Below are 16,212 nucleotides of genomic sequence, written 5' to 3' on the forward strand. Positions count from 1 at the left end.
CGGTCCTGGAACGCTGAGCCAGCCTTAGGAGGCATCTGAAGGGTAAGTAATGGCGTCCAGATACCCGGATCGTGACACTCCAAACACGGCAGCCCTCAAGGATCCTGCTAAACGCAGACAGGAGAGTACGTTAAAATCAATTTATACACATACGGGTGCCTTGCTCAGACCGGCAGTAGCGTCGGCATGGGTATGTAGCGCAATAGCAGCATGGACAGATAACTTGTCATCTGACATTGACACCCTAGATAAGGATAGCATTTTATTGACCTTGGGTCATATTAAAGATGCAGTGTTATATATGACAGACGCTGCGAGAGACGTTGGGCTGTTGGGTTCAAGAGCCAATGCCATGGCAAATTCTGCTAGGAGAGCCCTGTGGACCCGCCAATGGACGGGTGATGCCGATTCAAAGAGACATATGGAAACTTTGCCTTACAAGGGTGAGGTTTTATTTGGGGAGGGCCTCGCGGACCTGGTTTCCACAGCTACCGCGGGTAAATCTTCTTTTTTGCCTTATGTTACCCCACAGCAAAAGAAAACACCTCAATATCAGATGCAGTCCTTTCGGTCGCATAAGTCCAGAAGAGGTCGGGGCTCTTTCTTCCTCGCCAGAGGTAAGGGTAGAGGGAAAAGAATGCCTGCTACGGCTAGTTCCCAGGAACAGTAGTCCTCCCCGGCTTCTACAAAATCCACCGCAAGGCTGGGGCTCCACTGCGGGAGTCCGCGCCGGTGGGGGCACGTCTTCGACTCTTCAGCCAGGTGTGGGTTCTGTCAGATTTGGATCCTTGGGCGATAGAAATTGTATCCCAATGCTACAAAATGGAATTTGAAGAAGTGCCTCCTCGACGATTTTTCAAGTCTGCTTTGCCAGCTTCTCCCCCAGAGAGGGAAATAGTTTTAGCTGCAATACAAAAGCTGTGTCGACAGCAGGTGATTATTAATGTTCTCCTGATACAACAGGGGAAATGGTACTATTCAACCCTATTTGTGGTCCCGAAACCGGATGGCTTGGTCAGACCCATTCTGAATCTAAAATCCCTAAACCTGTATCTAAAAAGGTTCAAATTCAAGATGGAATCTCTCCGGGTGGTGATCTTCAGCCTGGAAGGGGGGGGGGGGGATTTTATGGTATCACTAGACATAAAGGATGCATACCTTCATGTCCCCATTTATCATCATCAGGCGTACCTGAGATTCGCTGTACAGGACTGTCATTACCAGTTTCAGACGTTGCTGTTTGGGCTGTCCATGGCCCCGAGGATTTTCACCAAAGTAATGGCGGAAATGATGGTGCGCCTACGCAGGCAAGGAGTCACAATTATCCCATACTTGGACGATCTCCTGATAAAAGCGAGATCGAGAGATCAGTTGCTGAAAAGTGTGTCACTCTCCATGAGAGTGCTGCAGCAACATGGCTGGATCCTAAATCTGCCAAAGTCGCAGTTGATTCCAACGACTCGGCTATCATTTTTAGGCATGATTATGGACACGGAAAAGAAGAGGGTTTTTCTCCCAACGGAAAAAGCCCAGGAACTCCAGAGCATGGTCAGAGACCTGTTAAAGCCAAAAAGAGTGTCAGTTCATCATTGCACTCGAGTACTGGGAAAGATGGTGGCGGCCTACGAGGCCATCCCCTTCGGTAGGTTCCATGCGAGGACTTTTCAGTGGGACCTTCTGAACAAGTGGTCGGGGACCCATCTACAAATACATCAGAAAATAAGCCTGTCCCCCAGGGCCAGGGTGTGTCTCCTGTGGTGGCTGCAGAGTGCTCACCTTCTAGAGGGTCGCAGGTTCGGCATTCAAGACTGAGTTCTGGTAACAACGGGCGCGAGCCTCCGAGGATGGGGAGCAGTCACACAAGGAAGAAACTTTCAGGGACGGTGGTCAAGCCAGGAGGCTTGTCTACACATTAAACATGCTGGAATTAAGGGCCATATACAACGGCCTACGACAGCGGAGACTCTTCTTCGCGACCTACCTGTTCTGATTCAATCGGAAAATGTTACAGCAGTGGCTCATGTAAACCGCCAAGGCGGGACAAGGAGCAGAGTGGCAATGGTGGAAGCCACCAGGATTCTTCGCTGGGCGGAAAATCCCGTAAGCGCGCTGTCAGCAGTCTTCATTCCGGGAGTGGACAACTGGGAAGAAGACTTCCTTAGCAGACACGATCTCCATCCAGGAGAGTGGGGTCTTCATCAAGAAGTTTTTACAGAGATAACAAGTCGTTGGGGGCTTCCTCAAATAGACATGATGGCGTCATGCCTCAACAAGAAACTTCGGAGGTATTGTTCCAGGTCAAAGGAAACTTAGGCTGTAGCGGTAGACGCCCTGGTGACACCGTGGGTGTTTCCGTCGGTCTATGTCTTCCCTCCTCTTCCACTCATCTCAAAAATACTGAGAATCATAAGACGAAAAAGAGTCCAGACAATACTCATTGTTCCGGATTGGCCTCGAAGGGCCTGGTATTCAGATCTTCAGGAAATGCTCACAGAAGATCCGTGGCCTCTTCCTCCCAGGGAGGACCTGTTGCAGCAGAGGTCCTGCGTGTTCCAAGACTTACCGCGGTTACGTTTGACGGCATGGCGGTTGAACGCCAGATCCTAGCTAGGAAAGGTATTCCGGGGGAAGTCATCCCTACTCTGATAAAAGCTAGGAAGGAGGTGACGGCGAAACATCACCGTATCTGGAGGAAATATGTATCTTGGTGTGAAGCCAAGAATGCTCCTACGGAAGATTTCCACCTGGGCCGTTTTCTCCACTTTCTGCAGACAGGAGTGGATATGGGCCTAAAGTTAGGCTCCATTAAGGTGCAGATTTCGGCCCTGTCAATATTCTTTCAGAAGGAATTGGCTTCTCTCCCAGAAGTCCAGACTTTTATAAAGGGAGTGCTGCACATCCAGCCTCCTTTTGTGCCCCCAGTGGCACCATAGGACCTTAACGTGGTGTTACAGTTCCTTAAGTCGCACTGGTTTGAACCTCTTCAAACAGTTGAGTTAAAATTTCTCACTTGGAAAGTGGTCATGTTGTTAGCCTTGACATCTGCGAGGCGGGTGTCCGAATTGGCGGCTTTGTCTCACAAAAGCCTCTATCTAATTTTCCATGTGGATAGAGCAGAGTTGAGGACTCGTCCTCAATTTCTGTCTAAGGTGGTTTCATCGTTTCATATGAACCAACCTATTGTGGTCCCTGTGGCTACGGGTGACTTGGAGGATTCCAAGTCCCTTGATGTAGTCGGGGCCTTAAAAATTTCTGTAGCCAGGATGGCTCGAGTTCGGAAAACAGAGGCACTGTTTGTCCTGTATGCGGCCAACAAAGTTGGCGCTCCTGCTTCTAAACAGACTATTGCTCGCTGGATCTGTAACACGATTCAGCAGGCTCATTCTACGGCTGGATTGCCGTTGCCTAATTCGGTAAAGGCCCATTCCACTAGGAAGGTGGGCTTTTCTTGGGCGGCTGCCCGAGGCGTCTCGGCTTTACAGCTTTGCCGAGCAGCTACTTGGTCGGGTTCAAACACTTTTGCAAAATTCTACAAGTTTGATACCCCGGCTGAGGAGGACCTCATGTTTGCTCAATCGGTGCTGCAGAGTCATCCGCACTCTCCCGCCCGTTTGGGAGCTTTGGTATAATCCCCATGGTGCTTACGGAGTCCCCAGCATCCTCTAGGACAGGCTTTCCCAGCCACGGTCCTCAAGGCATACCAACAGTGCAGGTTTTAGTGATATCCAGGCTTCAGCACAGGTGACTTAATTAGTACCTCAGTTATTTTGATTTAACCATCTGTGCTGCAGCCTGGATATCACTAAAACCTGCACTGTTGGTGTGCCTTGAGGACCGCGGTTGGGAATGCCTGCTCTAGGAGGACGTAAGAGAAAATAAGATTTTAAACCTACCGGTAAATCTCCTAGTCCGTAGAGGATGCTGGGCGCCCGTCCCAGTGCGGACTAATTTCTGCAAGGCTTGTATATAGTTGTTGCTTACATAAGGGTTATGTTACAGTTTAGATCAGTCTTTGGCTAATGCTGTTTTGTTCATACTGTTAACTGGTTTCGTATATTCCATGTTGTACGGTGTGGATGGTGTGGGCTGGTATGTATCTTGCCATTAGATTAACAAAAATCCTTTCCTCGTGCTGTCCGTCTCCTCTGGGCACAGTTCTTTAACGGAGGTCTGGAGGAGGGGCATAGAGGGAGGAGCCAGTGCACACCCATCTAAAGTCTTTAGAGTGCCCATGTCTCCTGCGGAGCCCGTCTATACCCCATGGTCCTTACGGAGTCCCCAGCATCCTCTACGGACTAGGAGAAAAAGATTTACCAGTAGGTTTAAAATCTTATTTTTTTGGTGGAGTGATAAAGTGGACGATATATTATCCTGAAGATTTACTACTCAAGGCTTCCTTTGCACTGGGATCTTGCACTATTGAATACCGTGCTACGATTTGGTCCTGATGAGTATACGATACACATGTTGATGTGTTATACGCCTGCTTATTTTCATGTGAGTGCATTTCTGGAAAAATGTAAATCTTTTTATTAGTTTAAAGGTGTTTTGCACTAAGTACTATATGTCACAACTGAGGGCCTGAGCTGACGGAAGGCAGTCTCAGTTGTAGGGGCTGAGATGTACCGGAACCTGGGAGGTTGTATCAGACCCCTGGACATGTAAGTAACATGAAGAGAAACCGCCCGAAGGCGTGACCACGACAACTTGAGTAAAAGTCAATGATATTTATTTATGACAAACTCCATGCATCACAGTAGCAGTAAAAAGTAACATAAAAATCAGCAGAGAAATATTAATACAGTTCCTGGGTACTACAGGATGGCAGGGGCCACAGAGCTCTGGTGGTATGAGACAGTTCTTATTATCTGCAAGTTGGAAAGTCCTTACCAGGCTCAACTGTAGCAATGAGGAAAGCCCAGGGTCGTACCAGCTGGTGTTCCAGGGAAAGCTGGACTGCTGTAGGTAAAATGCTGCTGTGGGTACTGGTTAGAACCAGACAGGTGTTGGCACGGAGTGGATACTGGCTGGAACCAGTTAAATAATAAATAAAGCTTGAGAGCGATGCAATGTAGATGAAATGTAGAATTTGAGAGCGGAGAAATAATAATACCGGTGGAGAGTGGTAAACTGCAGAAAGGACACTGGCCCTTTAAGAGAAGCTGTACACTGCTGGAAGCTGAGCTGGAAGCAGGTGATGTTGTAGCTGGAAACAGGTGAGTCCAGAATGGATCGGAGAGTCAGGCTACACCGCAGATGGAATGCTGGTGCGGGTCTCTATAGCAGAAGTCTGGAGACAGGAGCTGGAACCTGGAAGACATTCACAGAAGAGAGACAAACTGGAACTAGGTTTGACAACCAAAGCACTGACGCCTTCCTTGCTCAGGCACAACCTATTTATACCTGCAGCAAGGAAGGCATTGGCTAGGCAATTATGCAAATTAATAATACTGACAACGGATTGGTAGGAATGATCAGCTGACAGAATCCAAGATGGCTGCGCCCATGCAGACACTTGGAGGGAAGTTTGGATTGTAATCCATGTGGTCTGGAAAACAGTAATGGCGGCGCCGGCCACCGGAGACAGGAGACGCCAGGCTGACAGATGCACATCCGACCACGCGGACACAACGGAGGCCGCGGCTGACGTAATCGCCACTCTGAATGCAGAAGCTCAGGGACGGCGGCGGAGGCCGCGGGAGACGCCATGCCAGATGTATAAGGCGTTACTGTGACTGCGTCCAGAGAGACAGGAGAGGATGCGGGAATGTGCACATCAGGATAACAGATGGGATCCGGTCCTGGAGCGCTGAGCCAGCCTTAGGAGGCATCTGATAGGTAAGAAATGGCGTCCAGATACCCGGATCGTGACACTATATTATTGTCTTTTATATGCCCATATTATTGGTGGAGTGACAAAGTGGATGATGTATTATCCTAAAGATTTATTACTCAAGCGTTCCTTTGTATTGGGATCTTGAACCATTGAATATCGTGCCAGGAGCAATTGATGGACAATACTTTAAGGGAGATTATTATGGTCTCATGATTACAGGGTTTTTTTTGCGCAAGTGTATATTTACTTTTTCTTGTTCAAAATCACTCTACCATATAGGCCTGATTGGTGGATTGCTGCAGAGATGGTGTCCTTCTGGAAGGTTTCCTCTCTCCACAGAGGAATGCTGTAGCTCTGACAGAGTGACCATCAGGTTCTTGGTCACCTCTCTGATTAGGGCCCTTCTCCCTCGATCGCTCAGTTTAAATGGCCAGCCAGCTCTTGGAAGAGTCCTGGTGGTTCCGAACTTTTTCCATTTACGGATGATGGAGGCCACTGTGCTCATTGGGACCTTCAAAGCAGCAGATATTTTTCTGTACCCTTACCCAGATTTGTGCCTTGAGACAATCTTTTCTCTGAGGTCTACAGACAATTCCTTTGACTTCATGCTTGGTTTGTGCTTAGACATGCACGATCAAGTGTGGGACCTTACATAGACAGGTGTGTGCCTTTCCAAATCATGTGCATTCAAATAAATTTACCACAGGTTGACTCCAATTAAGCTGTAGGAACATCTCAAGGATGATCAGTGGAAACAGGATGCACCTGAGCTCAATTTTGAGCTTCATGGCAAAGGCTGTGAATACTTATGTACATGTGATTTCTTAGTTTTTTATTTTTAATAAATTTGCAAAAATATATATAAAAAACTTTTCATGTTGTCATTATGGGGTATTGTGTGTAGAATTTTGAGGGGAAACATGAATTAATTCCATTTTGGAATAAGGCTGTAACATAACAAAATGTGGAAAAAGTGAAGTACTGTGAATACTTCCCGGATGCACTATATGTTGCAGTGTAAATATAAAGTTGCCCAGTCTTTGTGGTCTACATGCAAAAGCAGCCAGTATTTATCCTGCTTGAAAAAAAAAGCATGTATTTGCACCCCTTGTATTGCAGAGTGGTTTTTCCATGTGCACAGTTACTTGTTCTTTCTTACTTTTTTCCCAAATCAGAATCAGACTCTGAGGGGTCATTCTGACCTGTTCGCACGCTGCTGTTTTTCGCAGCGCAGTGATCAGGTCACTACTGCGCATGCATGTTCAGTTTGTATCAGTAAATGTATGACTGTACATGTCTGTCTATAAGACACTATATACATGACTGAGGACATGACTATAGCACAGCACATACATGACTATAGGAAAGTACAAACATTACTACAGGACAATACATACATGACTGTAGGAAAGCACCCACATACATACTGTACATGTCTATAAGACACTATATACATGACTGAGGACATGACTATAGCACAGCACATACATGACTATAGGAAAGTACAAACATTACTACAGGACAATACATACATGACTGTAGGAAAGCACCCACATACATACTGTACATGTCTATAAGACACTATATACATGACTGAGGACATGACTATAGCACAGCACATACATGACTATAGGACGGCACAGACATGACTACAGGACAATTCAAGGGATGTGCAGTAGGTTTCCTGATGTGCAGTGCATAAGTACAGTACGTAGACACAATCTGACTGTCCGAAGAAGTCAGTAAGTTCACTTCCTTCACAAATGCATTATGGAGCTCAACAATGGCCACTGGAGAGCCATGAACTTCTACTACTACTACAACAGTGGTCCTTGACAGTAAGAGAGTTTTGACTGACTGCTAGGTACTTTTGGGGAGGAAGCACCACCCCAAGTCACTGTGTTTGAGTGGTTTGCAGAATTTTGGTATGGGATACTGTCCCTGTACGACGAGAAGTGCTGTGGCCGACCTGTGTCTGTCATCATCATGGACAACGTTGCTGCCAGACGGGCCATAGTTAAGGTGGACGCCAGGGTGCCGGTAGCTCAGTGAAGGAGATAGGCATCTCACCGGGATCCATCCACTTGATACTCCATGAAAATTTCGGCCTGAGCAAGGTTTCTGCATGGTGTGCCCCATCAGCTGACTCAAGAGCTGAGGGTGGCCGGGGTGACTTGGTGCCGCAACATGCTGTCCAGGTTTGATGGCGGTCGCTCAAATTCTGTCTGGGAGATCATCAGCGGTAATGAATCCTGAATCTACAGTTTCGACCCGAGATCAAATAACAGTCAGCCCAGTGGATCCCAGATGGTGGTGCGTCGCCACAGCATAAGCGCAGTATGGCCAAGAAGATGGTGGCTGTTTTTGTGGCCAAAACTCATCATGTAACTACTGTATAACTCGCACTGGTGCAAGTGTGCGGGTACGGCGTACCCTTAAGAATTTGGCAGCGAGTACGCCGTTCCGCCCAATGCACACTTTGAAGTGCACCTGTGACCCATTCCGCCATTAAATTTTGGTTGTTTTTCTTTGCTCTGGCTGGAAATCGGGTGGAACGCAGGGAGTGGAAGTCGGGATGAAATGCTGGGGCCGGAAGTCAGGTGGAACGCAGGGAGCGGAAGTCTGTTGGAACGCACAGGCCGGATCTGGGTGGAACGCACAGGCCGGAAGTCGGGTGGAACGCACAGGCAGAAGCCGACTGTGTAACGTCATGTGGGTGAGAGGAGGAGGCCGGGCCAGGGATCCTCTGGGGGTAAATCTGCACGGGGAGATGTACAGAGATATAGTGATGCACTTACAGCTGGGGTAGAGCAGGGACATGGCTGATGCTGGCTCATGTCACCATTATCCAGCACCACGTGGCTATGAAGTAGGGATTTAAGGCTGTGACCCCGATAACATGACCTAGGACTGACCCCCTCCTGGCTTCCCACCCGATGTCCTCCTATCACCCACCTCAGCCTCATTATGCCTCACCTTGTTCCCCAATAATGTCCTCTTCTCAGCCTAATAATGGTCTCCTGCTATATTTATATACCCCTCTTACCCCTCCCAGTGCCCACCACATAGTGCCCATCTAACACCCACATATGGGTCACCCCATAGTGCCCATATAACTCCCACATATATGTCAACCCATAGTGCCCATCTAACACCCACATATAGTTCACTCAGATGATGGTGTGGCTGAGAAACGCAGGGGGGAAGAAGATGGTGTATCATGTTGACACCCCCCATTTTCATTGACCACACCCATTGTGGTACATGGCCACATCCAGTGCGCACACAGTACCACTAAGCATTTTTCTCTACGTGCACCACTGAACTCGTGCAGCAGTGCAACGTCACTGGGGACTGGTACGCCAACCAATGTTTGCCGCAAGTGCTGGAAGTCTTTTCCAGGTGCTATTCAAGAACTAGTACTCGTGGTACCCTTCTCCATCATGCAGTGCGCCTGCCTACAAGTACAGGAAAGTGTTGGATTTTCTGGCTCATGCAAGAGCTTGGTCATCCATACAGTCCAGAGACCTGGCCCCCTGCGGCTTCTCACAAATCAAGTACAAGATGCATGGTCTTCATTTTGAGTAATTGGAAGCTGCAGGGAAGACCTTCATCCAGCATGTAGAAGACATACCTGCTTCAGACTGGTCCAGATGCTTCATCAAGTGGTTTGAGCCCATGCAATTTTGCAGAGACTCCTCTGGCGAATACTTTCAAAAAATGTAATATTCACATTGTTTCTCAATATAATAATACTTTTTTGTGCATCCAGAAACTTATTGCACACCCTTCATACTGTACATACTTGACTATAGGACAATACAGACATTAGTGCAGGAGACTACATACAGTACATGACTATAGGACATTATATAGATGACTGAGGACATAACTATAGCACAGCACATACATTACTATAAGGCAGTACAGACATGACTATAGGAGAACACATGCATGGCTATAGGACAGTACAGACATGACTATAACATGGCACATGCATGACTATAGGCAGTACATATTTAATCTTCTGTGGCAGGTGTGGTTGATTGTAGTGGAAATCCTGCAGCAGCCTCTAAGAATCAGGCTGATTATTATTGTCCACTGCATCAAAGTCACGGCTAGCTGTCAGCTCTCCGTTAGCATCATGTGTTTCAGTAGCTGCCAGTAAGAATCATGCTGATTCTTATTGGCTTGCTGTGCAGTGACAAAAGGGAGAGAGTCCTTGAAACGCGTTGAAGTTTTTATACCGTTACGACCATCCTTTGACTGCGGGACGTTCTGTTGCAGTATCCATGTCTTTGATGTTTTTATGAATAAATCTGTGTGGATTTTTAAGTACATCGGTCTGCCTGCCTCCTTTCTACATTGTGCGGGGGATTTAAAAGAAACCTTTCAGTGCACTCGAGACTGAACGTGAATGTAAGTGTGATTCCTACGGTTCACTGCTTTCGACACCAACCATAGTCATCTCCTATTGGTTTAAAGATACCTTTATAGAAACGCAAGGTTGAATTTTAATGTGAGTGTCTTTTCAATAACGTGGGGCCATTTGAGGACAGATTTGGATGAAGCTATATGTTTCCTGAGTTCTCCAGTCACTTTTGTTTCAATAATTTGTAAAACAATAACAGCGCTAGTTTTTATATCGTTTGTTGTTTGTATAACTTCATGTTTGGGAATTTTGGAGGGTAAATTCCATAGATTAAAAACCAGCAGCTTTGTGCAGCGCAGGGCTACATACAATATATTTCCTGCCCTTGCTGTGCGGTGAAGCTGCAGCTTCCAGTATCTGCTGTGTATGGGGGAGAGAAATGGTGACAGAGGCATCAGCGCAATTCCAGAGAGCGTGTACATGTGTGTAGAAGTGTCCCTGGCTCCCAGTCTCTTCCCTACCCCACAGCTCAGTGCTAGTTCTGGTGGTGTGTACCCGCTGCTACACCTCGCAATGCCACTTTGCCTGTTATGTGGGTAGTGGGGTCAGTGTAGCGATTGGGGATTCTGTGTAGTATGTGGGGATTAGTGATGTGTCAGTGTCCCTATTGAAGTTTTAGAAGGCATTTGTACTGGGTGGTCAGTGTACATCCGTTCCTTTTATGCCCTGGCTGAGTGGTTAGCACCCAGTCCCTGTCTGCCTTTGCTCTATGACTGGCACCCACTCCCTGCATTGCTCCCAATCATTCCAATTTTGTTGGGACAGTCCCCACACCAGGGCCGTAACTAGGGGGGGGGGGGCGGGGGCTAAGGGGGCATGCGCCCCGGGTGCAGGATTTGAAGGGGAGCCAAGGAGTTACAGAGAAACAGTTTTATTTAAAAATTTTTTACTGGTAGTGCTGTGCTGCTCCAGTGAGACAGCAGACAGCTCCCAGGGCAATGTATCTGACCCACCTGTCTGCTTCTGTCTTAAACTCTCTTCTTTGCCATGCAATGCTGCGACTAGCGTGCGGTGCACCCTACAAGCTATATAAGCGCACTGTGCTCCCAGTTATCAATATTAACCTCCGCTTTGCCTTCCAGATGGGAGAATTTGGTGTAGCTTATAGGGTGGTGTAGTGCAGTGATGTAGTGTACCATATAGGGTATATAGTGTAGTAATGCATTGCAATATAAAGGGGCATGTAGTGCACTGATGTGGTGTAGCATATATCAGGGGATGTAGTGTAGTGATGTAGTGTAGCATATAGGGTATGTAGTGCAGTGCATAGGGGCATGTAGTGTAGTGATGTATTTCAGCATGTAGGGGATATATTATAGCAATGTAGTGCAGTGGATAGGGGAATGTAGTGCAGTGATGAAGTGTTATGATATAGTGCATTGTATGGGAAACACAGAGGAGCATGTAGTTAAACACGCTGGTGGGGCATGTGGCACATAGGGCATTTGAGGCACATAGGTGAATATTGTCCAATAGTATCCCCTTTTTTCAAAACTTTTATGATCTGATCATTTTAGTGTGATATGGTTTGTTTGTCTGTTTTTTTTTTTGTTTTGAGGTTTTTTTTTTGAGGGGGGCGCGCGTCAAATTACTGCCTTGCCCCGGGTGACGAAAATCCTAGTTTCAGCCCTGCCCACACCCCTTGTTTGCTTTAAGGCAATGCACCTTTTTGGGGAATACCAACCCCATTATTTTGAGTGCACGCAAATGTTCGTACTTAATAGATTGCAAAACATTTTTGGATATTAGAGTAGATTACCAAGTCTGGTCACCCCTGCTCTATGATATGGAACACACATGACTTTTTCCCGCCCCACTTTTCATTGACCATGCCCCTTCCCACTGACCACGTCCTCACCAACTTGTGTCATACAATCCGGGCTAGTAACTGGCTCCTGGACTTCCAACCCATACACTGAGTGATAGCTGAGGCAGCCTAAGTAGGGCATGGGGCCAGCTGTCACCTCACACACCCGGTTTTCGTGAACCCCAAAGCACGTATCACCCACCTGCTGGCCACCCCACCACGAACTGAGTGAGGGCTGGAACTGCTGCAGCAGTGTGTGATGTCAACCCCAGGGGCTGATGGAAGATGTAGTCCCAAGGTGTTTTGGATGTTTGTCTGCCTTTCTCAGGTACCTTCACTCTTTGGCCTCAGCACTATGGCTGGTTGGCCACAGTGCTGAGGCCAGAGAGTTGCCACCTCTTCTCGTCCAGGCCTGGCTCCTGTCACATCCGCAGTCGTGCATGCACAGTCTAGATTCCGATGGGGCAGTGTGGAGAGTCTGCTTTAACAATCATAAACTTAGTGGTACCATTTTTATTTTAATGATAATAAAATGCATAAAAATGCTGAGGGTAAATGCAAGAAAGCTTTTATCTTTATTGCTGTTGGACACAGACATAAACTAAATGAGTAGGCATTGAGAAAGCAAGTTCATTTTTAACACACAGGAATCTTGTGAAAATTCTTTTGCAGAATGTGAGGTTTGGATATTAAATGTTATATTTAGATATGAGAGCTCTTCCAACATGTCTGCTTATCCATTCAAAATAGTGCGCAACCTTTGTGTATACTCCGGGGAATCCAGCCTCTCCACAGCTCTCACCCCAGCTTACAACTCCCCAAACATAGGCCACTTTATTGGCATCAAAGCAAACTAGTGGTCCTCCTGAGTCACCTTTGCAGGCATCTATTGATCCATCATAGGTACCTGAAACAAATAATAAAATATATTTTTTTTTTGTAACATATTTCTTTTAAATATTTTAAGAAAGAAAAGTTACTACTACTGTTTTAATGTATTTACAGTACATTAAGACACATGCTACATTGCTGTCTACTGGCACTATTATGGCATTATTGACATAATGCGTTAGTAATAGCAATGTTATCAACCCTTCTGATAGGGTTCAACTTGACGTGGTAGTTGGGCCGCATGTTTGGCCAAATATGCACTAAGAATAAGAACCTCAGTTATACTCCATTTTATTTGCAGGGTCTGTTGTATGTGTTTTGACTATCAGTGGGGGTCATTCCGACCCGTTCGCACACAGCGGTTTTTCGCTGCGGTGCGAACGGGTGCGGAATGCGCATGCGCGATGTTGCCCGGCGACAGGGGTCGCCGGGTTACGTTGTGGCTACCGACAGAAGCGGTCGCAACGGCGACCGCTAAGAAGATTGACAGGTAGGAGGCGTGGATGGGCGGATCCGGACCGTTGGAGAGCATTTTCAAGGAGTGGTGAGTAAAATGCAGGCGTGTCCAGGACAACGGAGGGCGGAGGTGTGACGTCAAAGCCGGGCCCATCATCTCTGGATCCATTGCACAGGGTAAGTATGTATAGGCCTAGTCTTGTGTTGTGTGATTTTTTTTTTAGCTTAGCAGGGCTGCACAAGCGATCGCAGCCCTGCTAAGCTAAAATACACTCCCCCCATCGGCGTGGACTATTGATCTCAGCAGAAGCTAAAAGTTGCTGGCTGCGATCAACTCGGAATGACCCCCAGTGTTCTTAATGCTTAGACTGTCCCATAGCACCTTCCATTATTTACTTAGCACTACAAGAGCTGGATAGTATTGGTGGGACATTATATGAATAAATAATAATATGAGTTAATTTACCTTTCCCACATACAATTCACATAGTATATCCAACAGTGCTCCATGCATTTTACTTAGGATGTAGTTACTATCCCGGCGGTCGGGATCCCAGCAGTCAGAATACCAACGCCGGGATCCCGACCGCCGAGATTCCAGACCCAACCCGTTTTACATACCTTGGGCCTGATCACAGGTCAGACGTGTTTTGTTAAGATTTGGGCACATCTATGCATGTACTCGTTGAAGTAGCTCCCATCACTATCAGAGATACAAGAGATCTGACAGATCTCTGTGTATATGTTAACTCTGACTAGCCTTCCTCAGGCTGGGAAAGCTGGCGTAGGTTGCTGCATATTGGTATCATCAACTTATCTCTTCTCTATATTGCTTTTAAATATTTTAGATTATTTTATGATTGTTATTATTTATATATTATATATATATATATATATATATATATATATACACACACAGAGTAAAAACCACAGCACTCACCGCACCAGAAGCGGGGCACAGCCATGCACTTACCACTCACAGGGTGGGGTGCATGTAACACTGCACTCTCCACCACAGAAGCGGGGTACATAGCTGTACTTACCACTCACAGGGCGGGGTGCATGAAGCCCATGACCACATCGCTCTAATAAATACAAACAGAGAACCCAGCACTCACCAAAGTAAACTCACTTATCCTCAACAATTCAATAAATAAATGATGGGGGTTTAGTTGGTGGATTGGCCAATGCACGGAAGCCTGTATACCGATTCAAGGTACCCCACCTTCATACAGGTCCTACACTATCACAGAGTCTTAAAACCTGACTACCACACTGCTGCATCATCTGCCTGCTAGATGTAATGTGTACCTGCCACAGACTTTATGGCTTTTAAAGGCACACTAGTCACCTATTGCACTGGCTCAAAGATGATTGCTAAAAAACAGCTGAGACAGGTTCAGGATAATAAAGTCCACACAGGGGTGCATGAGAAAGCTAGTGGCCACGGTTAATAAGAGCTTACCATAGATTAACCCCTTCATATACACACAGAGTAAAAACCACAGCACTCACCGCACCAGAAGCGGGGCACAGCCATGCACTTACCACTCACAGGGTGGGGTGCATGTAACACTGCACTCTCCACCACAGAAGCGGGGTACATAGCTGTACTTAATAAGAGCTAACCATCATGCACCCCTGTGTGGACTTTATTATCCTGAACCTGTCTCAGCTGTTTTTTAGCAATCATCTTTGAGCCAGTGCAATAGGTGACTAGTGTGCCTTTAAAAGCCATAAAGTCTGTGGCAGGTACACATTACATCTAGCAGGCAGATGATGCAGCAGTGTGGTAGTCAGGTTTTAAGACTCTGTGATAGTGTAGGACCTGTATGAAGGTGGGGTACCTTGAATCGGTATACAGGCTTCCGTGCATTGGCCAATCCACCAACTAAACCCCCATCATTTATTTATTGAATTGTTGAGGATAAGTGAGTTTACTTTGGTGAGTGCTGGGTTCTCTGTTTGTATTTATTAGAGCGATGTGGTCATGGGCTTCATGCACCCCGCCCTGTGAGTGGTAAGTACAGCTATGTACCCCGCTTCTGTGGTGGAGAGTGCAGTGTTACATGCACCCCACCCTGTGAGTGGTAAGTGCATGGCTGTGCCCCGCTTCTGGTGCGGTGAGTGCTGTGGTTTTTACTCTGTGTGTATATGAAGGGGTTAATCTATGGTTAGCTCTTATTAACCGTGGCCACTAGCTTTCTCATGCACCCCTGTGTGGACTTTATTATCCTGAACCTGTCTCAGCTGTTTTTTAGCAATCATCTTTGAGCCAGTGCAATAGGTGACTAGTGTGCCTTTAAAAGCCATAAAGTCTGTGGCAGGTACACATTACATCTAGCAGGCAGATGATGCAGCAGTGTGGTAGTCAGGTTTTAAGACTCTGTGATAGTGTAGGACCTGTATGAAGGTGGGGTACCTTGAATCGGTATACAGGCTTCCGTGCATTGGCCAATCCACCAACTAAACCCCCATCATTTATTTATTGAATTGTTGAGGATAAGTGAGTTTACTTTGGTGAGTGCTGGGTTCTGTTTGTATTTATTAGAGTGATGTGGTCATGGGCTTCATGCACCCCGCCCTGTGAGTGGTAAGTACAGCTATGTACCCCGCTTCTGTGGTGGAGAGTGCAGTGTTAAATGCACCCCACCCTGTGAGTGGTAAGTGCATGGCTGTGCCCCGCTTCTGGTGCGGTGAGTGCTGTGGTTTTTACTCTGTGTGTATATGAAGGGGTTAATCTATGGTTAGCTCTTATTAACCGTGGCCACTAGCTTTCTCATGCACCCC

General features: G+C 46.8%; 1 protein-coding gene across 4 annotated transcripts in view; it reads right to left on the minus strand.

Moving 5' to 3' along the window:
- Positions 1-12,627: 12,627 nt before the first annotated feature.
- CFI (complement factor I) overlaps positions 12,628-16,212 on the minus strand; it is a 130,125-nt gene continuing 126,540 nt past the window's right edge. For all 4 annotated transcript variants that reach the window (XM_063918781.1, XM_063918790.1, XM_063918797.1 and 1 more), the window contains one exon: positions 12,628-12,982. In XM_063918781.1, the coding sequence (XP_063774851.1) occupies positions 12,765-12,982 (218 nt within the window). In that variant the 3' untranslated portion in view covers positions 12,628-12,764. The remainder of the gene's footprint in view (positions 12,983-16,212) is intronic.

This window comes from Pseudophryne corroboree, chromosome 1 (assembly GCF_028390025.1).
Source record: "Pseudophryne corroboree isolate aPseCor3 chromosome 1, aPseCor3.hap2, whole genome shotgun sequence".
In the NCBI taxonomy this organism is placed as follows: Eukaryota; Metazoa; Chordata; class Amphibia; order Anura; family Myobatrachidae; genus Pseudophryne; species Pseudophryne corroboree.